The sequence below is a fragment of the Nestor notabilis genome, unplaced genomic scaffold (genome assembly GCF_000696875.1).
Source record: "Nestor notabilis isolate BGI_N333 unplaced genomic scaffold, ASM69687v1 scaffold11142, whole genome shotgun sequence".
Classification (NCBI taxonomy): domain Eukaryota; kingdom Metazoa; phylum Chordata; class Aves; order Psittaciformes; family Psittacidae; genus Nestor; species Nestor notabilis.
The window spans coordinates 10,651-30,801 of NW_009919699.1; the positions used below are offsets into that span (position 1 = coordinate 10,651).

Sequence of the window (20,151 nt, forward strand, 5' to 3'; positions counted from 1 at the left end):
CCAATGCAAAATTAACCAGCAAAGATGAAAGATTCCAAGGCCATAGGAATTTTTCTTCTCGACCTCACATACCCTACTGAGAAGGCCAAACAGTGCTCAGATATTATATTGGTCTACTGATGTACGTAAGTGTCCTTCCTCTCAAACTCCTATGCCCTGTAAAAATGGAACTGAAGATTTCAATCTGATCCCATCCATCCAGGCCATACATGGCAGGAAACACAGGATGTGGCATCTTTAGACAACCAGTTGTGTAGCAAGAACCATGTTCACCATCCCTGCAAACAGCTTTGCACTATCCTTTCCACTGGAGAGTTCCCTCATGCTCTCTTCTGTGTTAAGAAAGTCTTTTGGGTCATTTTGCCCACAGGCTTAGCTGTAAGAATCCAATGCAATTCTTACTATGATTCAAACACAGAACAGAATTCACCCAAGTCTTACCTAAATAGCACCTTACCTAAATAGCACCTCTAAAACAGGCACTAAAAGAGTAGATATGATGAAAGCCCATGACACTGAAGACACAATGTATTAACTGAAATTTAAAAATACACCAAACAAATTTTTTATATATATATACATAAATTAGAAAACTAAAAACTAAACTAGGTCATCACAGGTAGTGAAATAAAAACTGCTACAGAAATGCATTACAGACCTCTAAATAAATAAAAAACAACAAAAAACCCCAAAACAATCCAAACCCCAAAACAATCCAAACCCCAAAACTTTAGAAGTCTGCAATTGCATTTAACTTATTTTGCTCATTTTGGGAAGAAATACTGACTTCTGTATTCAGCCACTTCAGGAAAACAAGAAATTAATTTACTTTTAACCCAGAAGAACTTCCAATATGATAACTTATTTTATGCAGCAAGACGCAACAACATGGAAAAGCCAAGTAGGAAAAGTAAAGACCTTGTGACTGAACAAACTCAGAAATATTCACCATCATGAATTCCATTTCTGCCCCATTATTTTATGGGAAGGCATATATACATGGTCATAAAAAGCAGTGAACACTACATTATACCCAAGGGGTTATACACAGGAAAATGGATCAGGCAAAGCTAATGAGACCTGAGAGGCCTTTCTCCAGCTTGTGGGATCAAGCCTCCAATAACACTGACAGTCAATATAAAAGCTTCAAATGTCTCCAGAACGTCATTATTCCAAAATAACATACTTCATTTAGTAGAGTTCAGAATTGAAATGCCTTTCTTTTCTCCACAAGAACTTAGCTTTTTTCTTTTAGGGTACAAGATGTTTCTCATGAGCTAGGGATTCCAAAATATAGTGGATTGGGATCATGATGATCTTAATTTTCCACAAAAGGAAGAAATATCTCACATTTGACCTTTTTTATCCAAGTAAACATCTAGAGCCAAGTCTGAGTAGTGTCAAACAAACTTGGACAGCAATGTTTCCAAGAGGCTCAAAACTGAACCAGTGAAATACTGTATTTGATTTTAGCTTAGCTGCCCTGATTAAATGTATTAAGGTCATCAGACCATGTCTCTAAAAAGTCTGTGTTCCAGCTAGTTACAGCTGTCCAAAATACCAACAAAGCTTTCAGCATCCACTGCTGATGCTTTTAACCTTCTGAATGACCAGATATCAAACACAGCACAACTAAACAGACGTTTCAGGCAAATCATCCATTTCTTCAAATGTATTCAGGGTGGTTTTGCTATTAGTTCTTGAATTATCTTGACTTTTGCTTGGATCTGCAAAAAAATGCATTGTAAACAAAACAGGATATGGTAGAAACTCTATCTGCAAGATCAAAGTTTTGCACATCTATTTTTTTTGTTAAAAAAAAATGCATTTATTTAAACAGCAAGTCATCAGTTTACTAGCATATCTTCTACAGAAGGCTTTCGGTCTGGCCTTTTCATTATTGCTGAGCTCATGCTACTAAGCAATATAAATGCTAATTGACTCAAGAAGAGCCTTCCAAACAAGCCTCCCAGATCCTGCTGCCAGAAGGACATCTGACACCTTGAAGTTAGGTCATTTCTCTATTACACTTCCAACACTGTCAGCAGATGGGCATCTTGAATTTCCTGGTCAACACTCACTATTTGTCAATCAGTATGTATCACAAAACATAAATATGAATGTTCTAGGGTTAAACCATCAGGCTATAGCATTGTTAAGTAGAAATCTTGCCAAATTTTGTAGTGCTATGTGCAACTATTTCAAAGACTAAATATACTTTATGACAACCTTTTGAAAATAATACTTTCTCTCTATTAAAAAGTTCTCTGGCCTTATCCCATTCAAATGCCATAACAGAATGTAAAATTTAGATCAAGCACAACTGTTTGGATTAAAATAAATAAAAGGCGAAACCACCATGTTTTGGTGCCTACATGTAAATAATGAGTTTGTAACTAAACCTCTCTCCAAATCTTTAAGCATAATTTAACACTCATGCCATGTTAGCTGTGAGCTTTCCTAGCAATAAAGTGCATTTGAATATCTATATTATAAGAGTTTCTATTTTTAAAGGCATAAAACTGTACCAAAGCATTTCTAAGGAAAAAAATCCCCAAACAAACCACAAACCCAAGTTTCACAACTATGGTGTTACAAAATTCTGCAGTACCTGCCGGCCCTGGATCTTCATTAATAAATGAAACATGTGTTTTCCACTCGGTCCATTTCACTTCATTAATCCTGTTTATATTGTATATAAGTTGTGTTATTAGCATGCATTATCACCCAGCTACGAAGATACACTTCCCCTTTATTTCTTTATTCCTTCTTGGAATTGTTCTTGACTATCAACACTAGCTTTGCTAGTACTAAAAGGCTGAATGACTTTTGCAGTGCTATGTACTATATGAAGATGAGAATACTACCAAGACTGCTTTGTAGTTTCACACATTATAAGCACAGTCTTGAAACTCACCTTAAATATTTAAGTATTTTTCATAAACCAGCATAGTAATACATTCTTTAATATGGTAATCATCAGTTAGCAACCAATTTAAATATAATAATTTTTAAGTGAACATTCAAAGGAGATGACAGTGACATTTACTGCAAGCAGACTTGATGTTTGTACATTAAAAAGATAGGAGGTTGAAAATCTGTTTTCTTAACCAAAAATTGTCTACAAAAAAAAAAAAAAAAACCAAAGAAAAAACCCAACAAACCCAGAGCACTTTCCCTTTGTTGAAACAATCAGTCAAAAGAAAAAGAAATTTTCACAAATGAAAAAGAGGAAAAACAGATCGGGTTTTTGTACACCTGGGATAATTGGTAGAGATGTAGAAGTATTTTAAAGAGGCTTTTGAGGAGAAATAACCTTGAAGAAACATACAGAGCAGAACTGATAGCACAGTATTCTAGTTTTGCTTTACCTTAAACACACCCTGCTGTCATTTTCAGCCACTTTACATCGTTCTCCCAGTTGGAATTTTTTCCTCAAACGTTTTGGTAAGAATTTTTCAAATTCCAAAATAGTTCTGGCTCTCTATTAACAATAAATATTAATATTAATGTGGTTAACCATATTCAAAATTGACTGATTTCATAGCATATACAGTTTTCAGACTCCATGTTTCATTATACCATTTCATGCCACCATCCAATACTGATTCCAACTTCAAATAATATGGAATGCCACTTACTGTTTGGCATGCACAAACAGGCAATCCACAGTTAGTTCCACTGAAGAAGGCATACTCAGAGAAGAATCAAGAAATCTCACTCTAAACTTGGTGTTTAGGGTTTAATGCCAACACACCTTCATGCAACACCCTGCCATAGGAATATATACAACCTGTAGTGGATATATACAACCTTTGTGCCACCCACCACAAAGCAACTCCAGTCCTAAATATGACTGTTCTCCATGACAGCCCGGGGACTCAGAAATGTCTAATCTTGATAAAAAGACCAGGCTGGGATAAGGTATGAGGAACTGGAATGAACTCATGCATTGCTCAGACTCAAGGGCCAGAAGAGCAGAGCATGCTGTGTTACAGATCTCTGGGCAGATAACAGAACACACATTCCTAGTGATGTATCAAGGGGAATGGAAGTCATAAAGGTATGTGAGTGCATGAGGTTGAAAATCTGAGCCATAAGATTATCTTTTAAGATAGTTAATTCAAAAGTTACTACGATACCCTGATTATTTCCATTATTTGTATACATACAGATGGGATTATCAGTGTTTACTTCACCCATTCTGCGAGTTACCATAGGTACAGCTCAAAAGATTTTAGCCCATAAATCTGTACTTTCCTAAGCAAACTCACTCACAAACCTGAAGCTTCCAGATGTGCTCACTCTCTTTAGAAATATCTTCCACTGTTTCTCCCATTAACGCAATCAGCATGTTCAAGAGAAGAACAAAAGTCAACACAACGTAAGTTATAAGAAGCAGAAGAAATAGTACAGGATACTTTGAATTTTGCTGGATCTCCAGATCACCCAGTCCTAGGGTGAGCTTGAAAAGATCCATCAGAACAGGTCCCAGACTGCTGTTGGAATGGCATTCACTGCCATCTTGGCAAGTTTCAATCAATGCAGCAAGAGCTAAGAAGAAAGCAGGAGAAGATTTTAATCACAATAATGTTTTATGTATACATGGCATTTTATCCTAAAGAATTCAAAATGCATTGCATAATAAAGAGCTAGGGCTGCCCAGCAACATACACAGCAGCAGCTAGAAAACAGATTACCAGGAAGCAGAAAGAGCCCACGTCCAAATGAAGCTGCAGGCAACTAAGAAAGAGATAAATTACTTATCTGTTCAGATAGTCTCTAGACAGTTTAAATCAATAAAGTTGGCTTTTTAATATCCAGAAGAAACCCCAACATGAGCTCTCATCATGACAATAGGGTTCTTATTCATAATAATGCTAAAATTTTTACTCACACAGAGCATCAGTGCTTTTCTCCAGTAATATTTACCTACGCCAAATCCCAGCAAAAACACGATATAGACAACTAAAAATTTTATCACATCATGCAGGATGACCTAAAAATTAAATTAAATATTGATCAGAAATGAAAACTGAGTACTATTACACTTATTAATTCTGCCAGTGTCATAGACAATAAGGCATTAGATTGCTTTCAGTTAAGCAAAGCAGCCGTTGCCTCAGTGAGAAACCCAGAAAAGATTTAGGTCTGATTTTTTTTATCTCATGACTGAGCCAGGTGTGTTGTCCAAGGGTAACTAACTCTGTACAATGTTGGCATTACAGCATATGACGCTATTAATTAGAACTACATTAGCTGAAAAACCCACAAGTTACATCTGTATTTAACATAATGTTAAGATATAAACTAGTTTCTGCCATTGAAGTTATACAGTGTATTCTGTTGAAATAATGTATATAAACTATGACATTTCAATAGCAACTATAAAATACATCTAAATTGCTGAATAGGCTGGATTGGGATTGTAACATACCAAGTAAGCATCATAACAAGATAGGTAAAAGAAAAGAAAACAAACTTGCCTTTTGAATCATAACACTGTAAATGCCCATGGACTGGAAACCTCTGGTGAAATAGAGCATATTAGCCCATCCCAGGGCCATTGCCAAAACAAGACACACGAGGTGTTCTTTGTAGGAAAACAAGTACAAAAAGACAGAGAAGATCACAAGCAAAGCTTGTATAAAACTGTTAAAAAACAAAAACATGTATGTAAAAGGGACATTACTAGCACAAAACCAACAACATAATGGAAAAATATGACAAGACTTTTCTCCTTATGCTTCTTCATTTCTAATTTCATCCTGAATTCTATTATCCCCATCAACATTACCTTTATAGTTTAACACCACAGATACTATGAGTACAGGTAGTATATTAACATATTAGAATTACATTTATTAAAGATTACTTTTAAGTGAACTATTCTCCCAAAAATAGCTGGTCAGTGTAGATTTTGCTGACAAAGACATTAAGAATTCTTAATAGTATTTTTGAAGCCATTTAATTCAAGCTTTAGATTAACATTGTTAGAATCATTACAGATTTTCTGTGAACAAGGAAGACACTTGTAGGTGTGGTATGCTGTGATAGGATATAGGCCGAACTCTCAGCAGCACAAGTATCAGTGTGGTTGTAGGAGGAGGAAGAAAGGTTAAGCCACCTCTTCTTATTGATCCTACAATCACATGCTAGAAATGAGAGGGAATCATCTGTGCTTTATCTAGGCCACTGATGGAATACTCCCATCAGTCAGATGAAACCAGACTTATGCTATTTTCCCTTCCTGAAGGAATTGAAAGGAGCATGAAATGGTATCTGGTTAATTAACCAGGTTTCTTAAACATATTTCTCTATATAGAGCTCTAAAGAGATACAGGAGAGGCTAAAAGTACTATACTTCGGGAAAGAAATCCAGTCCGTACACATCAGCCCTCAGTATTGTTACTGACACATACAACCATTAGTGCATATTGCAGAAAACCTGCTGGTAAGATTACATACATCTCTCTAAAAACTGATAATCTAGAGAAAAAGCATCTGCTACTTTCTCTGCAACCAAGAGACAGCATTTTATAGATAGTATAAAATATGTGCATGACAGACTTACAACGCAAAGTGGAACCAGGCATCAGAGAGAATTGACTGTAGGTCTGAAGGCCTAAGCAGAAATATGGCTACACTCTGTGTAGACAGATATATAAAATACAGAAGCAGCAGTAAGAGAAAGCAGGCCTCAAAATTGAGTTTTCAAAATAATTTAAGGTAGTGTTCTAAAAAAATCAGCCTACTGATAAAGACATGAAATCTTCCCAAATTAAAAACCTTTTTATGGGGCTGTATCTTCAAAGTTTACATTTCTGTCATCTCTGGCATAATTTGGCTGGTAGCTACTGGATTTAATTACTTACAGTATATGGCAAAAATTATATTCTGGGTTTTTTTCCCCTCATTACAAGTTCTAATTCACCAGCGTCCTTAACGTCAGTAATTTGAGAACATCAATGCTATACAAATATCTGATCTCTGTTTTGAGAGCTTGGAAAGCAAAATCCCTCATATTTGTTTCACAGAGCAACAAAGTTATTCAAATATATAACCAGGGTCATTCTGTGTAAGCAATGTATTGTGCCAGAGACTTTTAGAAATTACACATAAGCATATTCCAAATGTATTGCCAATATCATCAGGAGTATAGCATATTCATAAACCTAGAGAAGTTTTTCACCTATTTTGCTATAGGTCTTACCTCTTTTATGGCTAAAAATATTGCTCCTAACATAACCATCACCTGTCCCGATAACTGCAGCCATCCCACACCACGTGTTAAAGCTAGTGGGTAAGGTGGAGCCTGCAAGAGAAGTCCAGAATGAAAGACTAAGTTCTAAACCTGAAAGGTAAAAGGCAAAGTAACAGGAAGCCTCACATACGTAGCTCTCTGGGTACACAATTTCTTCCCTTTCAGTGAGAATTTTCTTCACAGTAGATTTACAGAATCAGCCCCCTATCATATACTACCTGAAACAGCAGAATTATCTTTCTTAAAAGAAAAAACAAAATACCCTTTTAGAAACTTAACTGCCTGTCTTTGTATTATGCATTTGTATTTAGGGTTACTTTCACAAAACGAAAATGCAATTATCTCCTCTGTTCTGATCTTCCTCCTGGATGCAAAGAGCTTATGTGATAGAACCTGGTCTCGCTACAGCCAGATATTTGGATATCTGCTTTTGGTTTATTCAGCATTTTAAATATAATTCAGGAAATACCACTGTATTTTAAAATCAGTAAAATTTGGTGAGATTAAGTATCTGTCACTACTAGCTACTCACTTCATTTTCATTAGGCCTGTGGTAGGAAACCAACGTTAATGTTACATTGTATAGGAAATAAAACCAGCATGACATAAAGAACATGTGCCGTGCGAACTTCTTCCATTTCATTCGCAGGAGTGAATTCAGAGGCTCCAAAGTCAGCATTTCATGACGGTTCTGTAGGAAAAAACCCAACCAACCAATTAAGATTTGAACTTGCTGCCTCTAAGGAAACTGAGACAATTTCAGTCATGTATTTTATGTATTTCAATCAGTACCTGTCCTTGCAGATACAGAAACACATCTAAGCTCAAAGATATATGTCAGACTCTATCCTGACGAGATACAGTGGGACAATTCCAACTCATGCTGGGATAACCTGTCCCACTCTAGAAAATGATTGAGCTAAAACTGTAATGTGAACTTCTGGTCTTGCTTCCTACAGAAGTTTAAGGACAGTATTTGAACTTAACAATTGTAAAATTCCGGCTTTGAAAAGCTAACATTCCTAAATGCCTAAAATACATACCTGCTGAGTAAAGTTTATAACTTTAGACAGAGTATTCTCATAAAGTATTTCTGTTTGCTTGCCCTATTCTCATGCAGTATCTTAGACAGCTGCTAGCAGCCACACCATGACAAGACAACACTAGCTTTAGTCTGACCAGCTGGGCCATATGTATGTTCCTATGCAAGGCAAATTAATGCTTCAAATGTAGAAAAAAATATCACTCCCCAAATGCCTAGCCCATGTGTTTCAGGAGCTGAATGCATATTTGCTTACAGCTGACAATCCACAGAGGTATAAAATTCATCTTTCTCTCAATATAAAAACTGAGAACCAACAATTACTGTTTACTCTTTTATAAGTAATTCAGTCAAATATATAGGCTAAGACATCTGGAATGAGTGCACTGTTAGAAAATAGATAGACATTTTAGAAATGGGTAACTTACACCAATATTTGTATTATAGACTATAATTTCCAATACTGAATTGTCTGCAGTGGTATCTAGTTCTGTCAGATCATAAAGAGAAGATTGAACAGGACCATAAGCCCAATCTGTGAATTTTCTTGACAGGCTCCTGTTAGGCTTATCTCTTATTTCTCTGCTCAGGATGTATTTCAGAATCTAAAACATTAACAGAATCATCTGTAAGCAGATGTGTTATTCACAGGAAAGGAGAAAGCACACACGCATACTTGCCAAAACCCCCACCTTTTAACTAGCGCATTTTCTAGAGCAGTGCAATTTAACATATTTCTAATTCTGTTATTCAGCAAGTGGTGTTAGAAATGACAGACCTCTAGGAAATTAATATAGTATTTTTAATGCCTCCAGATTTTCTCTCAGAAAATCATTTTCACATTTTCCTAAAGGGTGAAAGCACAATTTTCCATGTGTTCACATTTATATCTTCTTTTAACTCAATTACTTCATAAATCATCCCATTGTGAATTCATTAGCACAATAGAGTTGATCTACAAGAGCCTAATTCTACAGCAGCATAACAGCAGTTCTAGCAAGTTTTCTGAAATCACTCAAAGACTATATAAGTGTAGTGTAGTAAAATAAGTGCAGAATTTCTGAGTTTCTGGACAACACGAGGATTTGCAGGACTCTCTATACAGCACGTGCATTTTGTACAGAAAGGGATTGTTAGAGGGAAACCTTGAAGGGTAGGAGCAACAGTGCAATAGAAAGATTTGCTTGTATTTTGAACAAAATTAGCTCTCCAAATACTACAGATATATCATACAGTGTAATCAGCATGGAAAACTACATGTCAGAGCACTAGTGTCTGAGTATAGTTGACTCTTTTCTCATACTTTATTTCTCTTAAATGCTACTGAGATAATACCCACCTCTAATTTCCCAGTTTTTGCAGCTAACTGTAGTGGTGTCAAACCCTCCTTATTCCTTGTTGTTTCCAAATTTCTGTCTTTACTTTTCAATAAAATCATATCATACATTCTGATTACAAAGTCATTCTGGGTTTTAAAGTCCTCTGCCACAGTTACTAATGCATGGAGGATATTGTTTCCTCTGGAATCCTGAGAAGTAATATTAGTCCTGGTATTGTCCATTAGCAGCTGAATTATGTCTGGTTGATTGGTACATGCAGCTAATGCCAGTGCAGTTTCACCTACAAAATTATAAAATGCAAGATGTGTTCATATTTTATTTCAGGCATTCAAATAATATTATAAAAGAGTGACTGTGCTAAGCATCTTAATATATGCAAGTACGTTTACATATTGATTGTATTGAGTTTAGCTCTTGTTTTGTAAAAGCTTAATTTGCATGAAACGTTATTTGGATACAATCTTCAGAATCAAAGGTGTTACATTTTATTTGCCATTCAGCATTTATAATTTTTTGGTAAGTGTTTTACAAATATTTCTGAGTGTTTGTAATACATCACACTGGCAAGTTTACAAAAGGTGCTATGTCACTTTTATATCTCGTGATGCAAGTTCCCTAATCTAGATTTAGCTACGGTAATGATTCACACTTGCGTATGTTCCACACCGTCTTAATTGTTTGGGTATTCCTTCCTAACTTTTCCAGAGGTATTGCATTTCCACTTACCAAAATAAAAGCCTTCATGCTTATGTTTGGGATTAAAGAAAATACCCTGGGCATAAGCATTGACATCAGCTCCTTTTTCTATAAGGCTCTGAGTTATTTCATATTGTCTTCTTTCAATGGCAATATTTAGAGCTGTCTGGCCTGAAACAACAAACACGGGTATTTAGTATTCAATCTCTTAAGAACATTATGAAATATTAATGATGTTTCACAATGGATAGCACCAGTGATAGTGAATTAAAAGTTGTTTTAGGAATTTAAACCATAATTAGAATGCTTGAAGTAAACATTACTTTATGGATGGTACATTTAACCATATACCTGAAACTGGTATCAGATGGCAATACCTTTATATGCCTCTTCTGTGTATGCTGCATTGATAAATCTCTCCAAAATACCATTTTCTTCTGCAAAGGATAGTAGCATATTCACTATCTCATTTGTGTTTTGATTGATGTTCAGCAGAGCTTTCATCAGACAAGTTTTGCCAGTATCTGAAGCTGTGAATTTTTTCATCAGATAATCTACAAGAGTGAATTTTGAGATTATTTAAAGTGGATGGAAAATAATTCTAATCTTACGTTTATTAGTGGTGAGACGTGATGGATATATGAGAACATAAATTATTTGCCAAACCATTACTCCATCCTATTCACTTTGTATTCGAGCTATGTATACTTCGTGGCATGATGCAGTCTAAGACGTGATACTAATTACTAAGGCAGCCAACACACTTGGATTTTATTTCAGACATCCCACTGCCATGCTAACTCCAGCCAGACCCAGAACTCTAAGTTCTCTGCTGGTTCAGCCATGCTGACACATTGCATGCCCTGTCTATACTGCAGTTTGGATAGAGACATCAGCTTTGAGTCTCATGCTGCAAAAGACTAGCTGTGGTATGGCTGTGGGTATACAGTACAGATAGATCCTCTGTGTATTGTAAGAAGGAGATAAATACTCCCCACTTTTGCCTCAGATGCAGCAAGGGGTGGCTGACTGAATATCTTAAGCTTTCATTTTGAAATAGGAAATGTGACATATGTCTTAGGCTCCACACATGCCGACAGAAGAACTAACAACCTTCTCCAGGTAACTCCACAGCTCACCTGGCACAGTCATGTTCATACAGGCATTTGATCGTTCCTTCAGCTCGGCGAGCAGACATCGCAATTCTTCGATATTCCCCTCAGATACTGCCCGAAATATGTATTTTTTCAACTTCTTCCGGGCACTGGTCTGCTCAGGTCCTTGTGATATGTTAGCACTGAATTATAAGAAATAATAATTAAATTGATGATTCAATTTACTGTGTTTTATTCTCATTTCTACATAAGAGGAAAAAGAAATACAATTACTTGCCCCAGACTACATAAATTTGCCCTGCTTCCATATATATCTTGGCACAGAACTCAGAAGGTTTCTGCAGATTGCTTATTTGCAGATATGTGGCTATTGAGAGGGGCTTTATAACAAGAATATACATTTGTCAAGTACTTTGTTCTGCATCTTTTCCCAGTTTATCCATTCTTCTAAAACAAAGGCTAAGAAATACTTCTCTGCTTCTTTGATCCATCCACTCCACTGACTCATTGGCTGATGCTGCACCCCAGCTGCACCCACTCCACTCACAGCAGATAGATAGTTTTTAACTCCACATCTTCTTAAACAACTTTCCTGATGACACATTATTCTGGAATAAGTGTGATTTAATATTTTTCCCCCAATCAGAAATACTCCTAGCTCATGCCTAGTTGTATTTGGTGTTTACGCCCTATGTTGTCGTCTAGGAATCTGACATTATATATGAAGAATCCTCACACTATATATGAGATTTGAGACAAGCAGAGGTTAGAGTCGTTGTTTTCAAAATTTAATTATTGAAGAATCAGAAATGCATGCACACACGACCTTACTTATAAAGCATGACAGGCAAAATAGGTAATATCTGCCCTATCATAGGCTTAATCTACTGAAAATGTACTAAGAAAATACTTCATGTCTCCACTCACCAACAGCTGTCTACATTAGGACTATATTCAGTTGCATCATCCTGAAGAGATTGTGGAGAATCCATATCTTCCCCATTTCCAGATGCACTATAGAAAACAGAAAAACAAGCGTCAAGTTAGGAAGACATTGGAACACATTTTGGCAAATTGCATGAAGAATCAGCCAATACCAGAAAGCAGAATCTACAGTAAACCTGAAATCAGTCTAATTTGTGCTTCAAAATTATATCATTTCATCTCCCGTGTGAATTTTGAAGTGAGTGATAAAAATGAAGACGCCCCCAGGATTTTATTGTATTTTAGGAAAGCAACCCTGGCTTGTGCTTTACTGTGTTATTTCACTACAGATTCTGAAACTCTGGGAAGTTTTTTTTTCTTTTGTTTTTTTTAAAAATGATCATTACTTTTTAATGTATCATCCTACATGCTTGACGCTTTCCTTTTTACGTGCTTAATTTGTCACCTGCCATGAACCAAGTGCTAAATAGTGCATGGGTTGCAAGCACACAATGAAAGTGATTTACCTGAAGATTTACTATGCAGTACACTGTAGGCAACTCAAGACCATTTTGCAGGTGACGTGAATGGAAACTTCAGCTAAAAAATTGAGGACTAGGCCCTAAATACATATTCAGATAATAAAGGATTTCAGTGGCATTTGTATTTTGTAATTGCTGTACATGATTTCCAGACATCCCTAAAAGAAGACCTGACTTAAAAATTAATTTATTAGAATATTCCTTACTTGTATTTTTGTTTTCTATAGGGTTTAGATTTGATGAACTACCTCAGGTTAATAACTTAGGGAGCCTGAACTATTAGTTATTGACAAGAGAGATGTATGGATATTAACACAAGGACTCAGCATTGCTCTGCAGATACTCCCTTCCCTTTGAAATAAAGCTGGTAGCTCAGAGTCAATTCTTATTCAGTCTATCACTTCTCTGCAAGAAAACTGTGAGGAATCTGGTGACAAAACGTATGTGTGTCTTGTGCAGGTCTGTGTCTGAACGAGAGGAAGAAACCTGTGTACCTCTCCTCTGAAATCAAAATAAGACTGTCAGCTAATTCCAAAGAGCTAACCAGACATCCATCAGACACACAAACATTTGGCCATTCTGGGCTTATGCCATATTTGATGCATATTTCCCTTATTCATAATTATTGGTTGTTAGTATCCCATATTTTATAACATTACGTGCATTCTTCCCAGTCATCATTTTTATCTATTCATTCATCATAAATGGCTGCCTTTAAATATCTCAAACTCAGCATCTTCAGGTTGTTTGATTGTTAATGAGCAACAGTGAGAAGACGTCAGCACACAGCTGGGAATAGCGTTTGCTAAACTAAGCTGTGGTCTTCATGCAGTAGAAAATACACAAATGGGTGCGTGGAGTTCAACCTTATATATCATAAATAAGGTTAAGATAAAAAAAAAGACTAATAATTTTAAATTTATTCAAATCTGAGGCCTGATTTATTAAGTGTAAATGTCAGCAGCAGATAAACTCAAAGATAAATCATCTAGCAACAACTGACCTCCAGAACTCCAGAACTTGAGTCTCTGAAGTGACCAAAAGCTAAAAAAATGAAATTTTAGCTCTGAAGTCTAAGGAGAAAAAAAGAATAGCTGCTGAAAAGAAAATAGATACAAGTGCAGTATGACTATTGCATATGCATCTATTACTTACCATGGACGAATATTTGAATCCATTGGTTTTGAAAACACAGGAGGAGATGTATTATTTGGAGTTGCATTGCTTTCAAAACCATCAATCTCCAGAAAAAAATGTGAACTGTAGAACAGAATGTATTTAAGAAAATATTAGTAAAGAAAGCGAGCTCAGTTTATATTTTCTGGCATTATACCTAATAAGACACTGGAACAGAGGTTTATCTATTTTCCCTCAGGGGAATCCCAACCTCCCAGGCTGTGCCCAGCACTTTCATGCTGGCAGATGGGCAAAAGATCCCAAGATATTTTTAGAACACATGGCATCAGATCCTGACATGTCTAAGCAGTTACCCCAGCAGCCTTAAAACAGCTTTGCATCCAACTTCTGCGCAAACCAGGTATTTCTTGAACAGCTACACAAATGCTTTTTAATCTACTGCATTTTAGTTCCTGTTACTCCAGGCAGGAGCCATCAGGACGGAGCATTTCAAATCCATCAGCAGTGATAATCATTAAGTCAGAAAGTTTGAAAGGTCACATATTAAATGACATCAGGCATTTCCAGAATCCAGGACTGAATGTGTAATCCTGCCAGTCAGTGCATGATATTTAACTATTTATAGGAAGTATCTTTATTCATGCTGGAAATAAATTAAACTTTAAACAACACAGAAAAGGGAACACAAGAAGAATAGGAAGATTTCACCCTTTAAAAGCCTGAAGAGTTGAGAGGCAAAATCAATGGCTTGGTATTACCAGATTTCATTAAAACATGGGTAAATTAACCACAGACAGGAGTTTCAGTGGTGGATGTAGCACCTCCCACAGACCCTATTGTTCAGAAAAGTCTTACATTTCTAAAGTGTTCCAGTAGTACCCTGGAAAATGTTCACCTAATATTTATGGTTCAGTCCATAGGGTATTTTTTTTTACCTGCATCTTTCCCAAAGAATCCCACTGAATTAAAGGATACATACTGATGCTAAAATGTAGTATATTATTAGGACACTACTGAACAACCTGTTGAGATCATACTTTTTTAAGTAGATACAATGGCCCTAGTTCATTTCATTTTCCAATGGCTTGGTGATCCAAGTGTTAATTCACTGTGTGTAGTTGTTTAAACTTATGACTTTTTAACATTTGAGATGTGCCTGTGAATGTATTCTAAGCAGGCAGCAAGTAAAATGCAGCTTCTGGTTAGCAGGACTGTCGCCCTGAAACTACCTAGGCAAGGGGTGCTTTTAAGAGCACAGGAAAAACCTAGACAGAAGCAGGACCACTGCCATCCCTTATGCCAAATCACTGTTGTTTCACTGGGGTCTGGATCTGGCAGACACTTAAGGAGGAGTGAAAAAAAACATGGTTTCATCCTGCTTTTTTGCATTCCCTGACCATGAAGTGCAAGAGCTGTCCCAACAGGCAAACATCTGTTGGAAGCTGCAGTGAACCTCCATAAAGCCAAAAGTGCCAAGCTCTAGGCTTTGCTGGACCATCTCACCTGCCCTTGGCTCAGCACCAGGAGGGTATCATGTGCTGATGTCTGAGAGCAGCTCCTGCTCTCCCAACAGTGTGCTTGTGCTGAAGATTTTGCCATCCAGAAGATGAACAGCAGCTGTGATGTGGGCCCAGTCTTGAAGGCTGTCATACCTACCCTATCCTGGCACATGGGTTATCTGGAGATACCATGGGGGTTAAAAAAAAAAAGCAACAAAGCCACTGTGCAAAGTAGGTGGTCAGTTGCCAACAAATACCAAAGTGCTTACGTGGCCATGGTGCACACTCTCAGGAACACTGCCCACAGTCAGGCTCTGACAACATTGGCAGCACTCCTCCCAGCCTGCCTGTTGGTTTTCCTGTACTTAATTACATAGTTAGTCCACCCAAATACCCGAGCCTTCAAGAAGGGGAAGTTACTGTCTTCTGAGAAAGTGCATATTGGCAATACAATTTTTCATGTGAAAAATGCCACCCATGGAAGTGTAGTAGCTGCTTAGTGGCACAGTAGAAGGAAGCATTTTGAGGCAACAGAAGTACAGCAGCAGAGAAACATATAATTAATAGAACACGTTAAACCTCTGCATTAAAATTCACGTGATCTTCATTCCTTATATTACAGGAATGTTGTGGGCCACACCCTGAGCTCTTGGTTGAGAGATGGGAAAAACCCCCAAGGTTACTGTTACTGATGCCACAAAACTCAATGTAAGATATAAGCTTCAGTAATTGAGGGGTAGTGTTTGCCAGTATTTGTTAGAACTAAACAATCTTCCATGGAGTCGCCCCCTTTTTGAAGTACTGGGTATATTGTGAGCTGCTCAGACACCTCACCTCCCTTTTATACAACCAAAGAGCTTCTCTATTTGAATTTAATGACAGAAAGACAAATTAGGCCACCCAGGCAGGGGGTCTCATATAACTAATGACACCATTTCTGTGGAAAGTGATTCCTCTGATTATTAAGAATTATAAATGTCAGAACAGCCACAATTGCCTAGGCCTTCAGAGTTTCAAAAAGTGCCACAATAGCTAGTAATTAGCCACAGAGTGAAAAGCTTATGAATGAAAATTCATCCTCACTCTACAGTAACCTAGTTGACTTCAATTCAACAGTATCAGGGACAAATTACTGTTTATACCTCCCCATTCATATTAAATACAAACTCTTAATCCTTTTATTAATTCTTTAGCATAACTACTGAATAAAAGTGAGTATTTTAGAAAATAAAATGAAGAAGTCCTGTTAATCAGAATAATGAAAAATAGAGTGAATTCAGGTTTTTCTTTGTGACAGGATTTTTCAAGCCTCCTAGTCTCCCAACTCTCATTTTTTAATTCACCTCTTCCTCTCCATACTCTGACACATTTCCATGTGAGGCTAGGTTTGAAATGCTCCCTTTTTCAGGCCAGCACCTCTTATATAAAACCTGGTTCACACCATTTGATCATTCTACTCTCTCCTACTGAAACACTTACCATAATTAGACCAGATTCTTTAAGCTTATACAGGTATATAGAGTGGATGCCAAAAGCTCAGCTGATATAAGACACTAACTTAAAAGACTGGTGCATGAGCCCGATGTTTCTAGGATAGGGGTTAAATATTTGTCTCATTAGGATAAAAACATCCTATGTTTGCCTCACCAGGATACTTTTCCACTTCTAAACAGCGCAAGCATATGAATTTTTGTAGGTACCTTGTGTTCATCAGGTGTCTCATTCATACATACAGCATGAATAAAGACGTTAGTGGTATTTCAGTGCAAATATCTACTAAAGGAGATAAAACAGGGAGTTTTAATGGTTTAGACTGAGCTAGTCTTACCTTTTCTTTGTGGGAGTGCTTTCAGTTGGCTTTTTCTCTTGCTGGTTTGAAGGGGGAATACCAGATGGATTTGTTTTCTTGCCCATTAGTGGAATAATTTCGTTGTTATCTTTAATCATGTTTCTGCAGTAGATAAATTCACTTAAGTCCTGTTCATTTAAAGAAAGCACCAAAAGAAAGACCAGATTGCCTATTTACAGTCTCTTCAAATGTAAGCATACAAATCTTGATTTCCACCACCCCCCACCACCAAGGTTTTCATTTTTCACATTATTAAGCACATACACACCATTTTGTATCAAGGGTGGAGGGTTATATTCATCACTTCACTAAACTACAAGAAAAGTGCCATTAAAAGTGATACCATAAATCCAGGAAAACCATACATTCAACCACATGCCTAAATTAAACTGAAGAGAGTCTGTCAATCGCAATGATAGTATATGTCACTTGGAGAAACAAAAAGAGCACAGTGACTTTTATAAGCAGCCCTGAAGTTGGTACATGTTTACGTGTAATCTAAGTAGTCTTCTCTTATCCAAGAAAACTTCAGAGAAGTGGTAAATTCTAGGAAGATCAATGCAACAGGTACAATGCACGGAGGAAGGTTCCAGATGTGAAGGGTAATGAACACAGAAAAAGCCCTAAAGCTAATCACTGCATTAGAACAGCAGAAGCAACATTGTATTCTCTGAATACCATGCCTAGGCTGAGCTATACAGTCACATAGATCAAGGACTTGTGTCCTGCTGACATTTCTCTGCTTTTATTCAGGGAAAAAAAATAAAATTCATGACTACTGGGTGGGAACGATCACCACCACATGGCACAGAAGGATCTTAATGCATGTTACCTGCTTATAAACATCTACAAGATGAATTCTGTAAGTAATAATGAGTAACTATTTTCCTGTTTTTCAATATAATACTCAAGAATATCGTTTTGAATCACCAAGGATAATTTGAAAGTGACAAGGTGAATTCAGGATACTTTTAAGATTCTTTGAATATAAGAATAGTAAGTTTTACAAGGTCACAGACCCATGCCCAATGAAATTAGGGGAGTGCTCTCCATACCCAAGGATAAATGATAAAAATCACTTGCCTGCAAGTTTGAACAAAATGAACACCTATTTTTCTTCTCCTACCTCCACTTTCCCTAATGTGACAAATGTACACACATACTTTTTACCCTTGTGAGTCTCACTGTGCCTTGGCACTAGAATTTCTTCATTATGATAATATCAAGATATAGAAAGCAGATTGTGAAGCATGTTTGAAAGACATGGTACTTGGTATGAAAGGGGAGACAGGCATACCAAATACATTGAGACTTGAGTGAAAATCTATTAATGCATACCCAGCAAATGTTTAAGTATGGAAAGCTTTCGATCCCAGGCACAGAGAACAGAATTTACAGGGCCCAAACACTTGTAGGTGCAGCTGTAATTTCTTGTCACTGAATGGAATAAAAATCTGAAATATTGGGAAGTACTCTTCACCTTGAAAAAGTTGGCTTAAACAGGCATGAAAAGGAATTCTTACTGTGTTCTCTACCATTGGTAGATATGTTCACATTAGTGCAACTCAAATTTGTGTAGTTTGGATGCATTTCCTAAGAATTCGTATCACAACTTTAATAGGAATAATTTATAAAGGGCAAATATGATTTACTTGGTACACTTGCATACATAACACACCATACCTTTCCCTGCAGTAAATGCACAAAAGAACTGAACTTGGATATTATATATCTGAGGCATGAAAAAATGGTTTATCTATGCCTTTGAACATGCAATTCATGTAGTCTTCAGATGCATGTTGTATCAGTGAATACACTGATAAACATTTAATCTTAACATAGCTTAAACAAATGACTGTTGTCTTGCTTAGTTTATAAATAATTCTGCTGTTCATTTCTTACCAAGTACTTTAAGAACGCACAGCAGTTTATGAGCAAAGACATTTCCCATCCAGAGGAAGAGACCAATGTGTCTTGCCATCTACTTGATATAAATCAAATGTAAGTGGACTAGAATAAGATGGAGCTGGGCATTAAATAGCTTCACAAAAGAAGTTACTTTAAAAGGAAGAGAACAGTTACAAACAGACTAATAGGTCAAAAAATGCATTAGCAAAAGTAGTTGCCAAGTTGAGAAGAGCACAGCAGGTAGGTGTGTGAAGTTGGAGGGGTCAAAGAACAATAGGAAGAGTTGGCAAAATTAAGACCAAGTTTAAAATCTCTGAAGCACATAATGGCCACAGGGAAGAGTTTCTCATTTGTGAGCAATGCTGGAGCTGCTCAGATACAGCAACACATTTCTGTGTGGGCCATCTGCAGCCAGTTGTCACCACAGAGATTTTAGCACTGGCTTCAGAGCAGGCTACATAGTTTAGGAGAGGTGAAAATAGTCAAAGATAGTATTGAAGTTACATAGGACGACAAAGGACTATTAAACCACCAGTGATGAAAGTAAACAATTTGGGAAGGAAAAAGAGGGAAGATTTACTTCTGCGTATATGGACTGCAACTTTCAAGTGCGCATAGAGTTGACTGTGATCTCAGTTACAAGGACTATTTTAGATGAGATCTTGTAGGCTGCACAAGTAAATAGCTGCAGGCACAACAGTCGAAGTTCCTTGCTACAGTGCTGAGGTAGCGTCTGTTTCTCACTTTTAATCACGATTAATTGTATGCTTACATGAAAACTTAGCAAGGGCTTTCATTGTCATCTTCCAGTGCACTATCATTTTCCTAATATATG

At 36.8% G+C, this 20,151-nt stretch overlaps 1 protein-coding gene across 1 annotated transcript; it reads right to left on the reverse strand.

The window, feature by feature from the left end:
- Positions 1 to 1,632: 1,632 nt before the first annotated feature.
- Positions 1,633 to 17,473, reverse strand: TRPV3 (transient receptor potential cation channel, subfamily V, member 3). Its single transcript, XM_010010342.1, has 17 exons — positions 17,388 to 17,473; positions 14,079 to 14,183; positions 12,385 to 12,471; positions 11,482 to 11,639; positions 10,720 to 10,896; positions 10,373 to 10,513; positions 9,646 to 9,926; positions 8,735 to 8,911; positions 7,797 to 7,955; positions 7,214 to 7,315; positions 6,575 to 6,648; positions 5,487 to 5,652; positions 4,933 to 4,999; positions 4,283 to 4,554; positions 3,372 to 3,484; positions 2,597 to 2,682; positions 1,633 to 1,727 (listed from the first exon to the last, which is right to left on the reverse strand). Exons 1-17 carry the CDS (start codon positions 17,471 to 17,473, stop codon positions 1,633 to 1,635), a joined length of 2,346 nt encoding a protein of 781 aa, XP_010008644.1.
- Between the last annotated feature and the right edge of the window lie 2,678 nt (positions 17,474 to 20,151).

What these genes read in the sequence shown, in the direction of transcription:
- TRPV3 (XM_010010342.1), bottom strand. Translation starts at nt 17,473, where the DNA reads ATGGGCAAGAAAACAAATCCATCTGGTATTCCCCCTTCAAACCAGCAA. An exon ending in AGCACTCCCACAAAGAAAAG is followed by an intron (nt 14,184 to 17,387) that starts GTAAGACTAGCT and finishes TCTGTTCTACAG; the next exon opens with TTCACATTTTTTTCTGGAGA. An exon ending in GACAGCAGGGTGTGTTTAAG is followed by an intron (nt 2,683 to 3,371) that starts GTAAAGCAAAAC and finishes CAATATAAACAG; the next exon opens with GATTAATGAAGTGAAATGGA.